This window comes from Mastigoproctus giganteus, chromosome 10 (assembly GCF_048544385.1).
Source record: "Mastigoproctus giganteus isolate SK-2022 chromosome 10, ASM4854438v1, whole genome shotgun sequence".
In the NCBI taxonomy this organism is placed as follows: domain Eukaryota; kingdom Metazoa; phylum Arthropoda; class Arachnida; order Uropygi; family Thelyphonidae; genus Mastigoproctus; species Mastigoproctus giganteus.
The window spans coordinates 203960612-203976929 of record NC_143584.1 but is presented as its reverse complement, the minus strand read 5'-3'; the positions used below and the strand labels follow the sequence as shown (position 1 = coordinate 203976929).

Genomic DNA, 16318 nt, shown 5'->3' with positions numbered 1-16318 from the left:
GCATATCCTTAAGCCCAAATGCACTTTGATAAAAAAAAAAAAAAATATTTAATATTTAAAAAGTGTGCATAAGTGAACCAGTTTCAGATAACCTTTCAAGACAATACCAAAATATTTTAAGTGAGTTGCATTTTTATACAGCAGTTTTCAAACATCAGTATTTAAAACATTAGTATGGTCTAAAAACATTAGTATGGTTTAAAACATTAGTATTTCAAACATTAGCATGATCCTTGAGGTTGTCACAGACATTCTCTCAGATATGCCAGACAAGCTGTACTTGCTACCTGGAAGTCTAAAATGCTGATGGAACTGATATTTGGGTGACACTCAAGTCAAGTGGACCCAATTTTGACGAAGTCTGGACGGTCTGTAACAGCCAAATCCTCTGCTTGCACCTTCACGATGGTGGGACTGTTAGTAATCCTGGGTATAACCTCCATGCACAAGTACATGGTGGGTGACCACCCAGGTATGAACCAACATAAGCAGAGGTCGAAGTGTGGCGCCCACACCACATTGAGGAATGTCACCCCTCTATATTAGCAGGCAGTACTAGGTTGTAGATGACTTTCATCAACCGGTGAAATACCACAACTTTGCTTATTGGAGGTTTGAAGTGGTGGAACCCATGTTTAGCCTCTAGAGCTAAGTTCAGGGCAACCCTTTCCTATCTCTTCCATCATGCAGTATGACTGATGACTTTTGAGGTTATCATGAATATCGTGGCAAGATCCAATAATATTCCTTACATTTCGAGGGTACAGTCTGTCCTCGTATAGCACGATAGTTGTGTTCCTGGAAACCCTCGTGCAATGCAAAATCGTGCAATATAAACAGGCCCTATGGGAAAAGTAGGGTTAGGTGCTGGCCACCCAAGATTGAACACACATTTGTTACCAAAACATTACCAAACACAATAAATAATCGTAATAAAATACTTACGTATTTTATTATGATTAAAATACGTAATAAAAAATATTATAATTTTTATAATATTTTTATTATTATTTTATTATAATATAATATAAAATACGTAAGTATTTTTTATGAATAAAATACTTACGTATTTTATTACGACGATTACGTAATAAAATATTGCTAATGTTTTTGCTACTATCGTAAGCAAACTTGATTTTTGTTTGATTTTCTATCCAAACAGATGACAGCCGTTCCATCTCTTCCAGTTCTTTGTGTTTTAATCTAATGGATTTTAATTACACTGAGTTGTTCTGTTCCTGCTATGAAATTTTTTATTTTCTCTGCATTCTTTGTAATTCTCGGCATTGCCTCATTTAGGTCTGAAAGCACGTGCAATATCACATGGTCTTTCATTTCACTCAAAGCGTTTCACAATTTAATATTTTTTCTCTATCGACAGAGGCGGACTGCCCATAAGCCTGACCGGGGAAACCCCGGTGGGCCGGAGGCCGGTGTGATTTTGGCCATAAACGCTACTATGAGGCCACTATAAATTTTCCCGGGTAAGAATTAGATCCAGTCCGCCTCTGTTTATCGTTTTGCTTTTCTTTTTCTCTCTGAATCTGTAGTGTCTTCACCAGGACGCTTCCTTTTCACACCTTTTAAGTATTTTACTCATTTTTAGGGAATAAAACACAATTACAAAATGAGGAGGCACGCTTGATACACATAAACAAAGCTGTGCGCGTGTAGCAACTGAATAAACAACAGCGTAATGGCAGAGATACACTATTAACACCTCACATTTTACTAAAACACATTTCTAGGGGTGACTACCATAAAACAATAAAAACAATTTCCAGTTGCGTTTCGGCTAGTGGAATCTGTTATAAACTGGTAGTAAACTCGATCTAATTGCATTTGCGATTATACCGATAGCTGGAATTGTGTTGGATTTTACGTTATTATGGTGAAATGCGTTTCCCCTTCACTGATATAAAAAACAAATACATTTTCAGAATCTTCTCTTAATTCTATCGTGTTGCGTTCGGTTGGGGTGACTGTGCGTTCAACTGCCATTTCTTGTAAACACGAAGGCGAATCGTGCATAAGCGAATTCGGTTCGTGTTATATAAGATATCGTTCCCCTATTTATAAATCGTGTATGATCGAATTCGTGTAGTGTAAACACGTGTTATACGAGGACCAACTGTACAGCTCTAAAACGGTGTTCGCAGGCCAGCCACTAGTTAGTACACCGGACCGAACCTATTGGTACCTCTTTAGGAGGCTTCCGGATCAGCTATTGTATAATCTTGCTACCTCTACTCTGCCAGATAATAACCGGAGGAAGTCTGAGTAGTGTGTATGCGGGGAACATTATCGAGGCCATGTTATGACAAGGATCTGGGTATATTCTTACCATGTGCATGCCATATCCAAAAATTTCATTACATCATACAGCTTGTCCCACCTACTTTTTCTTACTATTGAATACACCATGAATTGTCAAACTAATAGAGCAAGCTTACCTGCAAAACGATCTAAACCTCCCAAACACTATCTAATTCATTTCACAAATATACGATACGTGGTCTCAGTTATAATCTCAACTATGTTCATTTCCACAAGCAGTCTGCCAAACCCCATGTACTTCTTCTGACAGAATCTCAGTTATCGGTTGATTCAACTACTGCTCATCTCAGATGCCCAAATTATTCGCTATATATGATTCCTTTCGCCTCAAAGGTGGTACTTGTGCATATGTCCATTCTGATATTCCCTGTCAGAGACATGGAAATTTGCAATATATCCTCTCTTTGATCTTCTCTGGCTTAAAATCTCTACCTCATTGTGTCAAATTCATCTGTTGTCTCTACCGTTCTCCCAACTCCACTAATCACTTGGAGCTCTCTGACTTCCTTTCTTTGCAACTTGACTTGCTCCAGTCCAACTTTCCTAACAGTGAGGTAATTTTCCTTGGTGATTTTAATGTTCACAACTCCAGCTGGCTTCCGTTTTCTAGTCACACCGACCCAGCAGGTCGAGATACTGAGGCTTTTGCAATTACTAACGACCTTGCACAGATTGTTCATTTACCTACAAGAATACCAGACAATCCTAATCATACAGCCAGCGCACTTCATCTTTTTCTCACAAACAATCCTTCTAATTACACAATCGATGTGAGAGATCCTTTAGGCACTTTAGATCACAACTTGGTGATTGTCTCTTCTCCAATGGAGCCTTTATCTCATGGCTATTTCCAACCTCGTGTTGTTTGGCATTACAAGAATGCAAAATGGGATGACCTGCGAGATTTCTTTTCTTCTTTTCCTTGGTTGGATTACTGTTTCAAAACTTCTGATGTCAACATTTGCTCAGATCGTGTCAGTGAAATTATTCTTGCAGGATAGGAATCCTTTATCCCACAGTCCTCTTTGAAATCTCGTCCTTTATCTAAACCTTGGTTTTCCAATAAATGCGCTAATGCTGTTCAAGAGACGAATGTTGCGTATCGTAATTGGCTTGTTTCTAATTCTTCAGTTTCATTTTCACCAAAGCTCGCAACAATTTTAAGCATTTAATCAATTGTAAAGCAGTTAATCAGTCCACACTAGAGTTTGAACAGGCTAAGAGTAGAAAACTTGCTTCTTGCCCTAATGGTAGCCGAGCATTCTGGTCTCTTTCCAAACCTATTGGCCACAACTTTTGCCCATCTCTGCTCCCACCTCTGTCCAAACCAGATGGTTCTGTTGTCACTTAAGCCAAGGATAAATTTGACTTACTTGCATCCCATTTTTCTTTCAACTCATGTATTAATGATCTTGGTAAAACACCTCCAACCATTCCCAACATGCTCCATTCAATGCCTCCTGTGGTCTTCCATCAAAAAGGATGTCAGAAGGATTTTGACGAATCTTGATGCTAAGAAAGCTCTAGGTCCCGATGATATTTCTCCACTTGTTCTCAAAACCTGTGCTCCTGAACTTACTCCTATTCTATGCCACCTTTTTTCACTTTCTTATCCCAAAGGTGTTTTTTCTACTTCTTGGAAATTTGCTCATATCCAGCCAGTTCCTAAAAAGGGCGCAAATCCCTCCCATCCAATTATCGTCCCATTGCAATTACTTCTACTCTTTCTAAAGTAATTGAGAAATCAATTAACCACCAACTCTTAAACTACCTAGAAACCTTCCGTCTTATCAACGATCGCTAGTATAGATTCCATCAGTGTCAATCCACTGGTGATATTCTGGCTTATGTTACTCATTTATGGACTAATTCAATGGAAAGGTTCGGTGAAACACAAGTAGTTGCTCTTGACATCTCAAAGGCTTTCGTTCGTGTTTGGCATAAAGGTCTTCTAAACAAGCTTCCATCTTATGGTTTGCCAACTGTTTTTAGTAATTGGTTATCCAGTTTTCTCTCTGATCGCTCACTGAGGGTGATGGTAGATGGCTCTCTGTCTTCTAACTTCTCCACTAATGCCGGTGTTCCCAATGGTTCAGTTCTTACCCCACTCTTTTCCTCTTGTATATTAATGACCTTCTTCCACTGACTGGAAATCCTATCCATAGTTTTGCCGATGATAGCACATTGCATTCCACTTTCCATTTTGAGAAACTTTGTCCTGCTCAATCAGCTTAAACTTCTAGAAATTCTGCTACCAATTCCTTAAATGCCGATCTTCAGGTAATTCTCCAGTGGGGCAAAGACAACTTAGTTGATTTCAACCCTTCTAAAACTCAGTCTTGTCTTATATCTCGCAAAAAGGATTCTTCTGTTCCTATGCTTATCTTTAGTGACACTCTGATTTCTAGGCAAAATGATATATCTCTCTCGGGGATTATCCTGACTTCTAATATCTCTTGGCACAAGCACATTACAAATATTGCTTCCTCTGCATCAAAAAAACTTGGTTTTCTCTTTCGCTCTCGGCGTTACTTTTCTTCCAAACAGCTGCTCACTTTGTATAAATCGCAAATCCTCCCTGCCATGGACACAGACAGTATGCACCACTTCCATAAGTGCAATATGGCCTAAGTAGCCATTGCACTTTAAACCCAAACAACAACAACAACCCTACCATGGAATATTGTTCCCACAACTGGGGCGGTGCCCCCAAAAGCTCTCTCAGGCTTCTTGATTCCATTCAGAAGAGTGCAGTTAGGTTAATTAATGATTCATCTCTAACAGAGTCTCTCCACTTGCTGTCTCATAGACGTACTGTTTCTGCTGCACGCCTCTTCTACAGATACTTCCACGGGCACTGTTCTTCTGAATTGGCTTCTATAATTCCCGCTCCCTCTTTCAAAAAAGTCTGAACAAGTGCCGCTACCAGCCAACATCCATTTACTGTCCAACTTCAAACTCACAGAACCAACTTTTCATCTTCCTTGTTTATTCATTCAACTGCCGTTTTCTTTAACAACCTTCCTTCATACATATTTCCTGAAAATTATAGTCTTCAAAAGTTCAAGTCCAATGTCAGCAAATATCTTCTTTCATCTTCTCAACCTCCAATCCCAGCATGGTACTAATATAGGAACTATCTGCTTATAATCTTGAAGTTTGTTGACAAGTCATTCATCATCACCATCAGCCATTTTCAATCCACTGCAGGATGAAGGCCTCTCCAGCAACTTTTCAGTTCCTTCTGTTTTGAGCACTGGCCATCCATTTACTACCCAAAAACTCATGAATTTCATCTATCCATCTCCACCTTTGTCTTCCAGGTTTTCTTCTAGCTCCTCTTGGGTACCATTCTGTTATTTTCTTAGTCCATCTGTCATCATGTCTTCGAGCTATGTGTCCTGCCCAAGACCATTTTAGTTCTTTAGGTTTGATAAGAATGTCCTTTACTTGAGTTTGCTGCCTAATCCATGTGTTTCTCTTCTTATCTAACAGTCTGATTCCCAATATAATTCCTTCCATTCTTCACTGTGTAGTTCTTAGCTTCTCTTCCATTCTTTTGGTGAGTGTCCAAGTTTCGCTTCCATAAGTCATGGTGGGGAGTATACATTGGTTCATTATTTTACGTTTCAGACAAACTGGGATATTGCTCTTCAGTATGTGACTATATTTCCTGAATGCTATCCATCCAAAATTTATTCTTCTCTTGACTTCCAGCCATTTATCATTATTACAGCTAATAACTTGTCCCAGATAAGTATATGACTCCATCTTTTCAATTACTGCTCCTTCAATCATTATTTCCCTTTCTGTGGCATACTTGTTCATCATTACTTTTGTTTTAGCCATATTCATCTTTAGTCCAAAATCCTTACTAACTGTGCATAACTGATTAAGATTTTACTCTAATTCTTTGGGATCGTGGCTTATGACCACAATGTCATCTGCAAATCGTAAATGGTTTAGGTACTCTCCGTTCACATTGACTCCTTTCTGCGACCAGTCTAATCTTCTGAAAGCTTCCTCAAGGGCAGCAGTAAACAGCTTCGGAGATATTGTGTCTCCTTGTCGAACTCCTTTTTTGATTTTAAATTTCCTACTGTCTTTGTCTAGTCTAATAAAGGAGGTAGCACTCTCATATATTTTCTTCAAAATCATAATATATGGGGAACTATCTTGTCTTTCCAGTGCCCGAAACATTGCCTTATGCCGTATGGAGTCAAATGTCTTTTCATATTCCACAAATGCCAGGCATAATGGTGTTTTATATTCATTTGCTTTCTCCAATAGCTGTGATATTACGTGAAGGTGATCCATAGTTGAGAATCCTGTCCTAAAGCCAGCTTGCTCTTTCGGTTGATTCTCATCAAGTATTCTTTATGATCTGTTAGTAATGACCCTTGTAAACAACTTGTAGATGTGGGATAACAAGCTAATTGGTCTATAATTTCCAATTTCTGATTTATCTCCTTTCTTATGCAGCAAAACTATGATTGCATTATTCCACTGCTTGGGCGTCACACCTTTTCTAATGCACTTTGTGAAGAGCCTTGCCAGTTTTTGTGTTATGTCTATTCCTCCCAATTTTAACAACTCTACAGTAACTTCATCTTCCCCCGGGGCTTTCTGATTCTTCATTTTCTTCAATGCATGTTCTACCTCATCAGGAAGAATATCGGGTATGTCGTATGTGTTGCTACTTTGCAATCCATCTTCTCCACAGCTGGCATCACTCCCTCGCTCCTTGTATAATTCTCTATAGTAGTCTTCTGCTATTTGAATTATGCCTTCTCTGTTGTTTATAAGTACACCATCACTATTCTTCAGTTTCAGTATCATTTGTCTTTCTGTATTACTGCTCATAGATGCTGATTTAAATCCTTTGTTTTCCCTTAATGCTTCTTCTACTGTTCTTGTGTTAAATCTTCTTATGTCCTCTCTGAGTCACTTTCTAATGGCTTTGCATAACTCAGTATACTCAATTTTCTCCCTGTTAGTGTTTTTCTTGCTCTTCATTTGTCATCTTCGGTTCATCATGACAAGTGTTTCTTGACTAATTTTTTCTTCTTTGGATTTCTTTTTCCCTATAGGTTCTTGGGCTTTATCACTTTCAGAAAGTTGTAATATTCCTCGTCGATATCTTGGTCCTGAGCAGTCTGCAGAAGCTCAAACTTGTTCTTAAGTTCCAATACATACTGCTTTTTCTCGTCCTCTGTTATCTCAAAGACCTTTGTATTATTTACTCGAGTCAGTTTTTTTCCTTTCCTTTCCTACATCTATATCAAGTGTACATCTTACCATTCTGTGATCACTTCCAACATTTACTTTATTCAGGACGGTAACATCATTCACAATATATCTTCTGTTAGGGAGGATGAAGTCGATTTCATTAGTTGTTAATCCATTTGGACTCTTCCATGTCCACTTTCTGTTCACCCTTTTCTTGAAAAAAGTTTTCATTACTGACAGTCCTTGAGATTCTGCAAATTCCACAAGTCTTTCACCTCTTTTATTTCTTTCACCAATTCCAAAATTTCCTATAGTTCCTCTTTCTGTGCTGTTTTGCCTTTTTCCAACTTTAGCAATGAAGTCCCCCATAATAATAGTGTAGTGGGTTTTCAGCTCATCTAGAAGACTCTCAATTTCGGTGTACATTTCTTCAACCTCTTCATCATCATGGCTCGATGTTGGTGCATAAATCATTATAATCTTTAGCTTGTACCTCTTACAAATCTTGAGTATAATACTTGACACCCTTGGTGATGTACTTTTGAATTCCAAAATGTTGTTTTTAAAATCTTTATGGACCAGGAACCCAACTCCACCTTCACTCCTTTCACTGTTTCCATTGGTGTACAGCAGATTTCCACTTGATAACCTTATAAGTGATTCATTTCTTCTTCTTGTTTCAGCCAAACCGATGATATTCCAATTCACATTTTCTAATTCCTTTTCCAGTTCTAATATCGTGTCTTCACCGATGAGTGACCTTACGTTATAACAGGCCAAGTTCAGTTTCCGTGCATGGCAGCCTGGTCGTACCCAGAGATCCTTAGCACCCTCTGCTTCCACTCTGATCCTCTTGCTGCCGTAATAGGGAGAGCGAAAGCTGCTGGGGACTGAGGGCTATTTCTTTTGTCATGCTATCATATGCTGGAGGGTTTGGTCTTTTCCTTTTCATGCTACCAGGCATCTTGAAGAGAACCACTCTACACGTTCATTGCCACCTAAGTGACGTAACAGTGCTTACCATCAAGAAGGTGTGCATGAGTGGATTTTAGGGAGGCAGGCCAACTGGACTTCTCCTAAATCTTCTGTAATAGAGAGATATTGGATCCATCAGTGTTTTAGGCTGAGTGTCTGATAACACCCAGGATACCTGTTCCCCTCTAAGTCCCTTTGACAAGTAGTAATTATTAATTTTTTAATCTTACAAAAATATATTAAGCAAAATTTTAAGTATTTGTATTTTAAATTTTGTTTAATCTATTTCTGTCAATGGGCAAGTGGTTCCCAATAACAAACAGAAGTGGACAGTATTGGAATGACATTTCTATCTTCAATAGAGGACAAATTTCATGTGCCACATCTCACTCAGAGGATGGTGGCAACAGAATGTCATAAGTCACAATCCCTTCTAGCTTGAAGTAAATTTTCTACATTCTTCTGTCCGTTCTTAAATATCATTGTATTTCTGTGATCTTAGGAAGTATTGCAGTGATTTTCTCTTGCCTTTTGCATCACAGTATTTTAACCTGGTTCTGAACCATTTCCATAGTGGGTAAAATGGCATAATATTAAGCCATGCTTATTTCTAAAAGAGCCAATTAAGATTTAAATAAGCCATGCTTATTTCTAAAACAGCTGATTTGGTACTGATGGTACTACTGCCCTGCCTTCTGTCAGAGATAGCATCTTCTTCTCACTTGAAGCTGAGTGCCACCATTGATTCAGAAAATTCCTTCGTGGCACTTTTCCAATCGTATGGACTCGTAAGGAACTCGTACAGACTTTTTTCCATACCACGGCTAATCTGTTCAGTCTGTGGTGGGGACTGAACAGTTTTTGCTCTCTGAAATTTGAGTTTTTCATCCAGGAAAAACAAACAGACCACAAGATATATGCAATTTGTAGACAATTTGCTTTGAGACAGATGTTTCATAGAATTAACTGCCTTGGCACTACTAAAACAAACCCAGACATTTGTAGAGTGAAACTTAGCTGATAAGGATGAAAAATTGTCATTCCAATCCTGTTTCACACCAAATCATCAGGGAAGTTCATAATTCATATATTATTTGATAAATTAATTTGAGGAATCTGTACATAATGGCTCTAAATTGCACATATTATATTGTTGGTCTGCCTTGTGTGCTTGAGGAAAAGAAACAAATTACCCAAAGAAGGGAGGGGGCCCATGCACCTTCTCATAATAATTTCTCCTGTCATGATGGGATCAAAACCATGTCCTTTTCTACATGGCACAGAAAAGCAGTTATCCTAACCACTGTGCTAACTGAGAGGACATTAGTACAAAGACCAGATATCAAAAAAAAAAAAACATGGTTGTATCTTTGGTGGAGTCTGTTGAAGCCCATGTTTTTCTGTTTGAGCTGAGGGTTGGAAAGCATGGAAGAAATTTATCTACAGAAACTAGAAGAAAGGAAAATAAATGACAGTTATCAGGTTGTTTTTTTTTTTTTTTTTGTAAGGCTGTTGAAAGCCTGTGCTGTTGCAGTGGTGTGGATTAGTTGAGGGTTCAGAAGTGAGATCAAATTTGACTGACAGGGATACTAGGAAAAAAAAAAAAAAAAAAAATGAAGACTCATGTTTTTTAGGTTATCAAAGCCTGTACTGTTCTAGTAACATGAACTGAGCACAGAAATAGGCATAGAAACTAGATGAGAGGAAAAAGAAATGAAGATGATCACACTGAATTGTTGTAGTCTCCAAACTGTTGCATATGGCAAATTATCATGAACCAAACAAATCATCATAAAATGAACTGTATTACAACCAATTGATAGGATCCCCACTTATAAATCAAATGCAAATGTAAATATAAAGAATTTAACATTTAATTACAATAAAAAAAAATAAAGTAATTTTTTTTTCACTTACCTATTCCTGAAGATCCAAGAAATAGGAATACTAAAGGATGTTCTTCATCATACCAACCATTCTCTTTCCTTCGAATTGCTAACAGATAAACATGCCAGATTCAATTCTTACTCTCAAATTTACATCTAACTGAAATTTTCTAAACTGAAAACTTAATGAACCTATAATATATGAAAGAAGCAATTATATATACATACAGAACACAACAAATATTGTAACCTGTGTTTCAGGTTATAATGGTGCCTAAGCTAATGATGGCTAGAATTTTCTGCAGTATTTTGGCTTCACACGTGAAAAATTTACTTGTCTGTTGTCTTCTTGAAAAGTTTGGTAATGATTAACTTCTGACCATTATGGCAACACTGATCATCTACAGCACTCTGTTAGTGGCATGAATCTTATTGGTTGATAGTGCTGTCATATACAATGAAGAATAATAGCTCTAAAACCAATATGATTCAGCTTTTGTTATGTAGCATATTTAACAAATGCACCGATAAAATTCATGATTATTATCATTACTGTATGTGAATTTTATGACTTCCTTGGTATAGTTTTAGCTTTCAATATATACATCACTTATTATGTTGGAATTAAAGTACAGTCACTGAAATATCAGATAACAAATATGCTCTGATTTTTGTTGTTCTACATACAATTATGCAGAAAAGCACTAAATGTAGTAGTAGTAGCAAATGATCAAGAAAGCAGGCTTATATAGCATCAGCAAAAAAAAAAAAAAAAAACCCACACAATTCACCCATCCATCCTCCAAGAATATGTCTAGTTCTTCCTTGAATTTATTAAAACCATCCACTTCCACAACACCAGATGGAAGCCTGTTCCAACAATCAACTACCCCACTGGGGGGGGTTGATTGTTGGAACACATCTATCCTGTAATCATCCTTCCTCAATTTCAATTTGTGCAGCCCTCATGTGTGCAGTTTGAGCAAGAGGAAGAATGCCATTAATATTTAGTTTACTCAATCCATTCAAGGCCTAAAACACCTCAATCAGATCTCCCTGCAGGTTATAAGTCTCAAGAAATTGCAATTTTCTAGAACTGAAGCCTTTCTAGGTAAGAGCACCCTTTTATTCCTTTCACCAATCTGGTTGCTTTCTTTGCACTTGTTCCAGCAGATCTATATCCTTCCTAAAGTGAGGCCTCCAGACCTGTATAGAGTGCTCAAGATGTGGCTTAACAATGACCTTGTATAAGGGGATAATCACCTTCTTATCCCTGCTAGCAAAGCTTCTATATGTCATTGACAAAACCCCATGAGCTGTCCTGGCAGCATCTCTGCACTGCTCAGAGAATTTCGTATCTGACTGTACAATTACCCTAGGTCATCTTCATTTTCCACTACCCTAAGTGTAGTACCACACAGTTGATAATTTACTTGGAATTGCTGACACCCATATGCAGTATGTGTAATATGCTTATGAAAACAGAGATTAGAAGTCAGAGTAATCTCTAACAGAGATATGTGATCTTTTATAGAAATCTGAGTTTCAGAAGAGCAGCAGTAGAAATTGTTTTTGCAAGAAATAACACAAGACTGAGTTTTAGAAGGATTGAAGTTAACTGATTTTCTTTGCTACATTTGGAAAATTACCTGGAGTTTGGCATTTAAGGTTTTGTTGATATAGTTTCTACAGGCAAATTGTTTCTCTGCCTGCAGAAACAGTAACACTTTCTTTCAAAGTGTTACCAGGCAGTATTAGGCTTGATGTCTTTTGAGGTTATGATGGACATCATGACAAGATCCAATCTTTTTTACATTTGAGGGTACAGCTCTAAAACAGTGCTCGCAGGCTGGCCTCTACATAATCCAACAGACCGAACCTATTGGTAACTCTCAAGGAGAGTTCCGGATCAGCTAGTGTATAATCTCGCTGCCTCTACTCTGCCAGATAGTGACTGGAGGGAGTCCGAGTAATGTGCAGGCAGGTGGCATTGTCAAAGCCACATTGTGTCAAGGAGCTGGGTATATTCTTGCCATGTGTACACCACATCCAAAATTTCAATACTTCATACAGAACGTCGTCCCCTTTTCTTACTACTGATTATATCATGAATTGTTAAACTAATACAACAAAGTTATCTGCAAAAATAACTAAACTTCCTCGTTCATTTCACAAATATATGTGGTCTCAGTTCTAATCTCAATGATGTCCATTACCACTTATCGGACAACTGAGATCCATTTCCACGGATCTTAGTTGTCCAAATTATTTTCTGTATGATTCCTTTCGCTTCAAAGGTAGCTCTTGTGCATATGTCTGCTCTGATTTCCCTCTCAGAGAACTAGTGTTTTGGAATCTCCTGTATTCAATCTTCTCTGCCTTAAAATTTCTCTAACACATTCTGCCGAATGTAGACTCAACAGATGACTCTGTCAATTTGAAGTCAGAGTTCCCATCACTTGGAACACTTTAACATCCTCTCTTTGAAACTTGATTTTCTCCAGTCCAATTTTCTCACAGTGGGGTAATTTTCTTTGGTGATTTTAACATTTGCAAGTCCAAGTTGCTTCTGTTTTCTAGTCACACAGAACCAAATGGTCGAGATGCTGAGGCCTTTTCAATTACTAATCACGTACATTGTTCATTTACCTACCAGAACAACAGGCTATCCTAACCACACAGCCAACATGCTTAATCTTTTTCTCACAAATGACCCTTCTGAATACATGGTCAAGGTGGGTGGTGCTCTACACACCTCAGATCACAACTTGGTGATGGCCCCCTCTCCAATTTCTCTCATGGCCACTCTCAACCTTATGTTGTTTGGCATTACAAGAATGCAAAATGGGATGATATGTGAGATTCCTTTTCCTTGGTCAGACTACTGTTTCAAATCTGCTGATGTCAATGTCTGCTCAGATCATGCACAAAACCACTCTTGTAAAGACAAAATCCCTCACTCCACACAAAAATCTCATCGCCCCCATCCAAACCAACCTTGGCCCTCCAACAAATGCACCAAGGCTGCTCAAGACAAGAATGCTCCACATCGCAACTGGCCTGTATCCAACTCTCCAGGTTCACCTCTGCCTACACCAAAGCTCACAACAACTGCACTGTGGTTGTTAATCAGACCAAACCAGACCTCGATTACACAGGTCATTTCTTATTAGCTTTCGATCACTGCATTATAACGTTAGTATATTAGCATAATGTTATTATTATACAAATAATAACATTATACAATACAAAACTATACAAGTATTTACAAAAAACTAAAATTTTAGAATTAGCATTAGTAGAGGCATTTGATGCAAGAAAGCAAGCTTATGCAGCATCAGCCAAAAAAAAAAAAAAAAAACAAAACCCACTTCCACTTCACTCCTCTGTTCGTTCAAAATACCTGTCCAGCTGAGCCTTAAACTTATTTAGGCTATCAACTTCCACGATAAGGGATGGAAGTCTGTTCCACCAACCAACCACCCGCTGGCTAAAGGCAAATTTCCGTGTGTCTATCCTACATCTGTCTTTCCTCAATTTGAATTTATGCCCTGTCAGGTGATTATTCTGAGCGAGAGGAAGAATCTCATCAGCACTGAGCATGCTCAAACCATTCAAGGCTTTATACACCTCTATCAGATCACATCGCAGGTGCCTAGTCTTCAGACACTGTAATTTGCAAAATTTAAGCCTTTCTTCGTAAGAGCACCCCTTTGTTCTATTCACTAATCTTGTTGCCCTTCTCTGTACTCGTTCCAGCAGCTCTACATCCTTCTTGAAATGAGGCCTCCAGACCAGTATACAGTACTCTAGGTGTGGCCTGACCATTGCCTTATACATGGGAATAATCACCTCCTTATACCTGCTAGAAAAATTCTTATATATCATTGACAATACACCATGAGCTACTCTTGCAGCCCGTCTGCACTGCTCAGAGAACTTCATATCTGACTGCACAACCACCCCCAAGTCCCTTTCATTCTCTACCACTGTCAGTGTAGTACCACAGAGTTGATACGTTGCTCTGGGTTTGCTGTTTCCTATGTGTAGTACTTTACATTTGTCAATGTTAATCTTCATTTGCCACCTCTCAGCCCATCTGCTCAACCTTTCCAGATCCTGTTGCAGCAGCATAGTGTCAGTAGTGTCCTTGACAACCCTGCCTACCTTTGTATCGTCTGCAAACTTCGACATTAAGCTTGATATACCATCATCAATATCATTTATGAATACAGAAAACAATAATGGACCCAGCCCTGAGGGACTCCACGACGAGCAGTGTCCATTGATTACCACTCTCTGTCTTCTCCCCCTCAGCCACCCCTTTATCCACAGCAGCAATTTGCCTCCAATGTCACACTGCTCGATTTGTTCAGCAGTCTTCCACGTGCAACAGTATCAAAAGCCTTTCTAGGATCCAAGTATATAATATCAAAGTTATTCCCTGCATCCAGTTCCTTTGTGACTGCATCATAGTATCCAATCAAATTGGTCAGACAAGACTTCCCCTTAACAAAACCATGCTGTGTCCGAGCTATAACTGAAGTCTTGTCTAAATGATCCTGCAGTGCTTCTTTAACTAGTGCCTCCATTAATTTTCCTGGAACAGAAGTTAAACTCACAGGTCTATAATTACTTGTGTCAGCCTTTGATCCTCCTTTGTGAATTGGGGTCACATTTGCACATCTCCAGTCTGTGGGTACCTCCCCTGAGTCCAAGGACGCTCTCATAATGGCTAAGGGTTTGCTTACTTCCTCTCCTGCCTCCTTTAATATAACTGGATAGATCCCATCCACCCCAGGTGCCTTTCTTGTGTTTCTTTTCAACAATTTCTCCTCCACTTTACTCTCAGTTATTACAAGATTCTCTAGCTTACTGCTAGAGTTGAATACACCTCTGGCTTTCCCCTCGCTAAATAACTCCTCATGTGTGAATGTCGATGCAAAATATTCATTTAGTTTGTTAGCTACCTGAGCAGGATCATCAACAGTTGACCCATCGATATCAAGTGGACCAATCTGATTCGTCCGCTTCCTTATAGAGTTTACATAAGTAAAGAACTCTTTGCTGTTTTTCTTTGCATCCCTTGCCAAAGATTTCTCGTAATCTGCCTTTGCCTGCCTAACCTCCTTTGTAACTTGGTTACAGATCAAATTGCATCTATCATAGGCTTTTGTGTCATGTGTTAATTTGTATGTATCCCATGCATGTTTCTTCTCTGCCATATGCCTCATCAGTTCATTTGACATTCATTTAGGCCTAAACCTTGAAAAATATTTCTTAGTTGGTATGTAAAGCCTAGTAGCTTCCAAGATAAGTTCTTTGAATGCTTCCCATTTTGTATTTGCTGTTGGTAACATCATCAGTTGGTCCCACTGTATAGAATTTAAATACTGTCTCAGTCCATCGTAGTCACCTTTATGAAAGCAATAACCCTTCCCTTTACCCCTAATGGTAGTTACCTCTTTGAGTAAATCCCACTTCAGCACACTGTGATCACTGCCACCTAGTGGTTCCTTTATCTGCAGATTCTTAATGCATGAAGAATCACTGCTGATAATCAAATCTAGAGTATTCCTCCCTCTAGTTGCCTCCCGAACATGCTGATGTAGAAAACAATCATCCAATAAATCCACAAAAGCCTTGCTAGTGTGTGAGTGACCATCCCCCAAATTCCAGTCAATATCTGGGAAATTAAAATCTCCCATTATAAGACTCTCTGATTTACTGGCCCACTCTATTTCCCTGTACAGTTTCTTATTGTACTCATCAGAGTCATTAGGCCTATAGCACACTACTACTCTCAATTTTGATCTCCCAATGTTTATGTCACACCAAACTGACTCGACACTGCACTGTCCAGCGATGTCCACTGGCTTCACTTCCTTGGA

At 38.7% G+C, this 16318-nt stretch overlaps 1 protein-coding gene across 1 annotated transcript in view; it reads right to left on the bottom strand.

Moving 5' to 3' along the window:
- LOC150079796 (mitochondrial disaggregase-like) overlaps positions 1–16318 on the bottom strand; it is a 164219-nt gene that overhangs the window by 87626 nt on the left and 60275 nt on the right. Inside the window, exon 8 of the mRNA XM_090383236.1 lies at positions 10459–10536. Within this exon, the coding sequence (XP_090239362.1) occupies positions 10459–10536 (78 nt within the window). The remainder of the gene's footprint in view (positions 1–10458; positions 10537–16318) is intronic.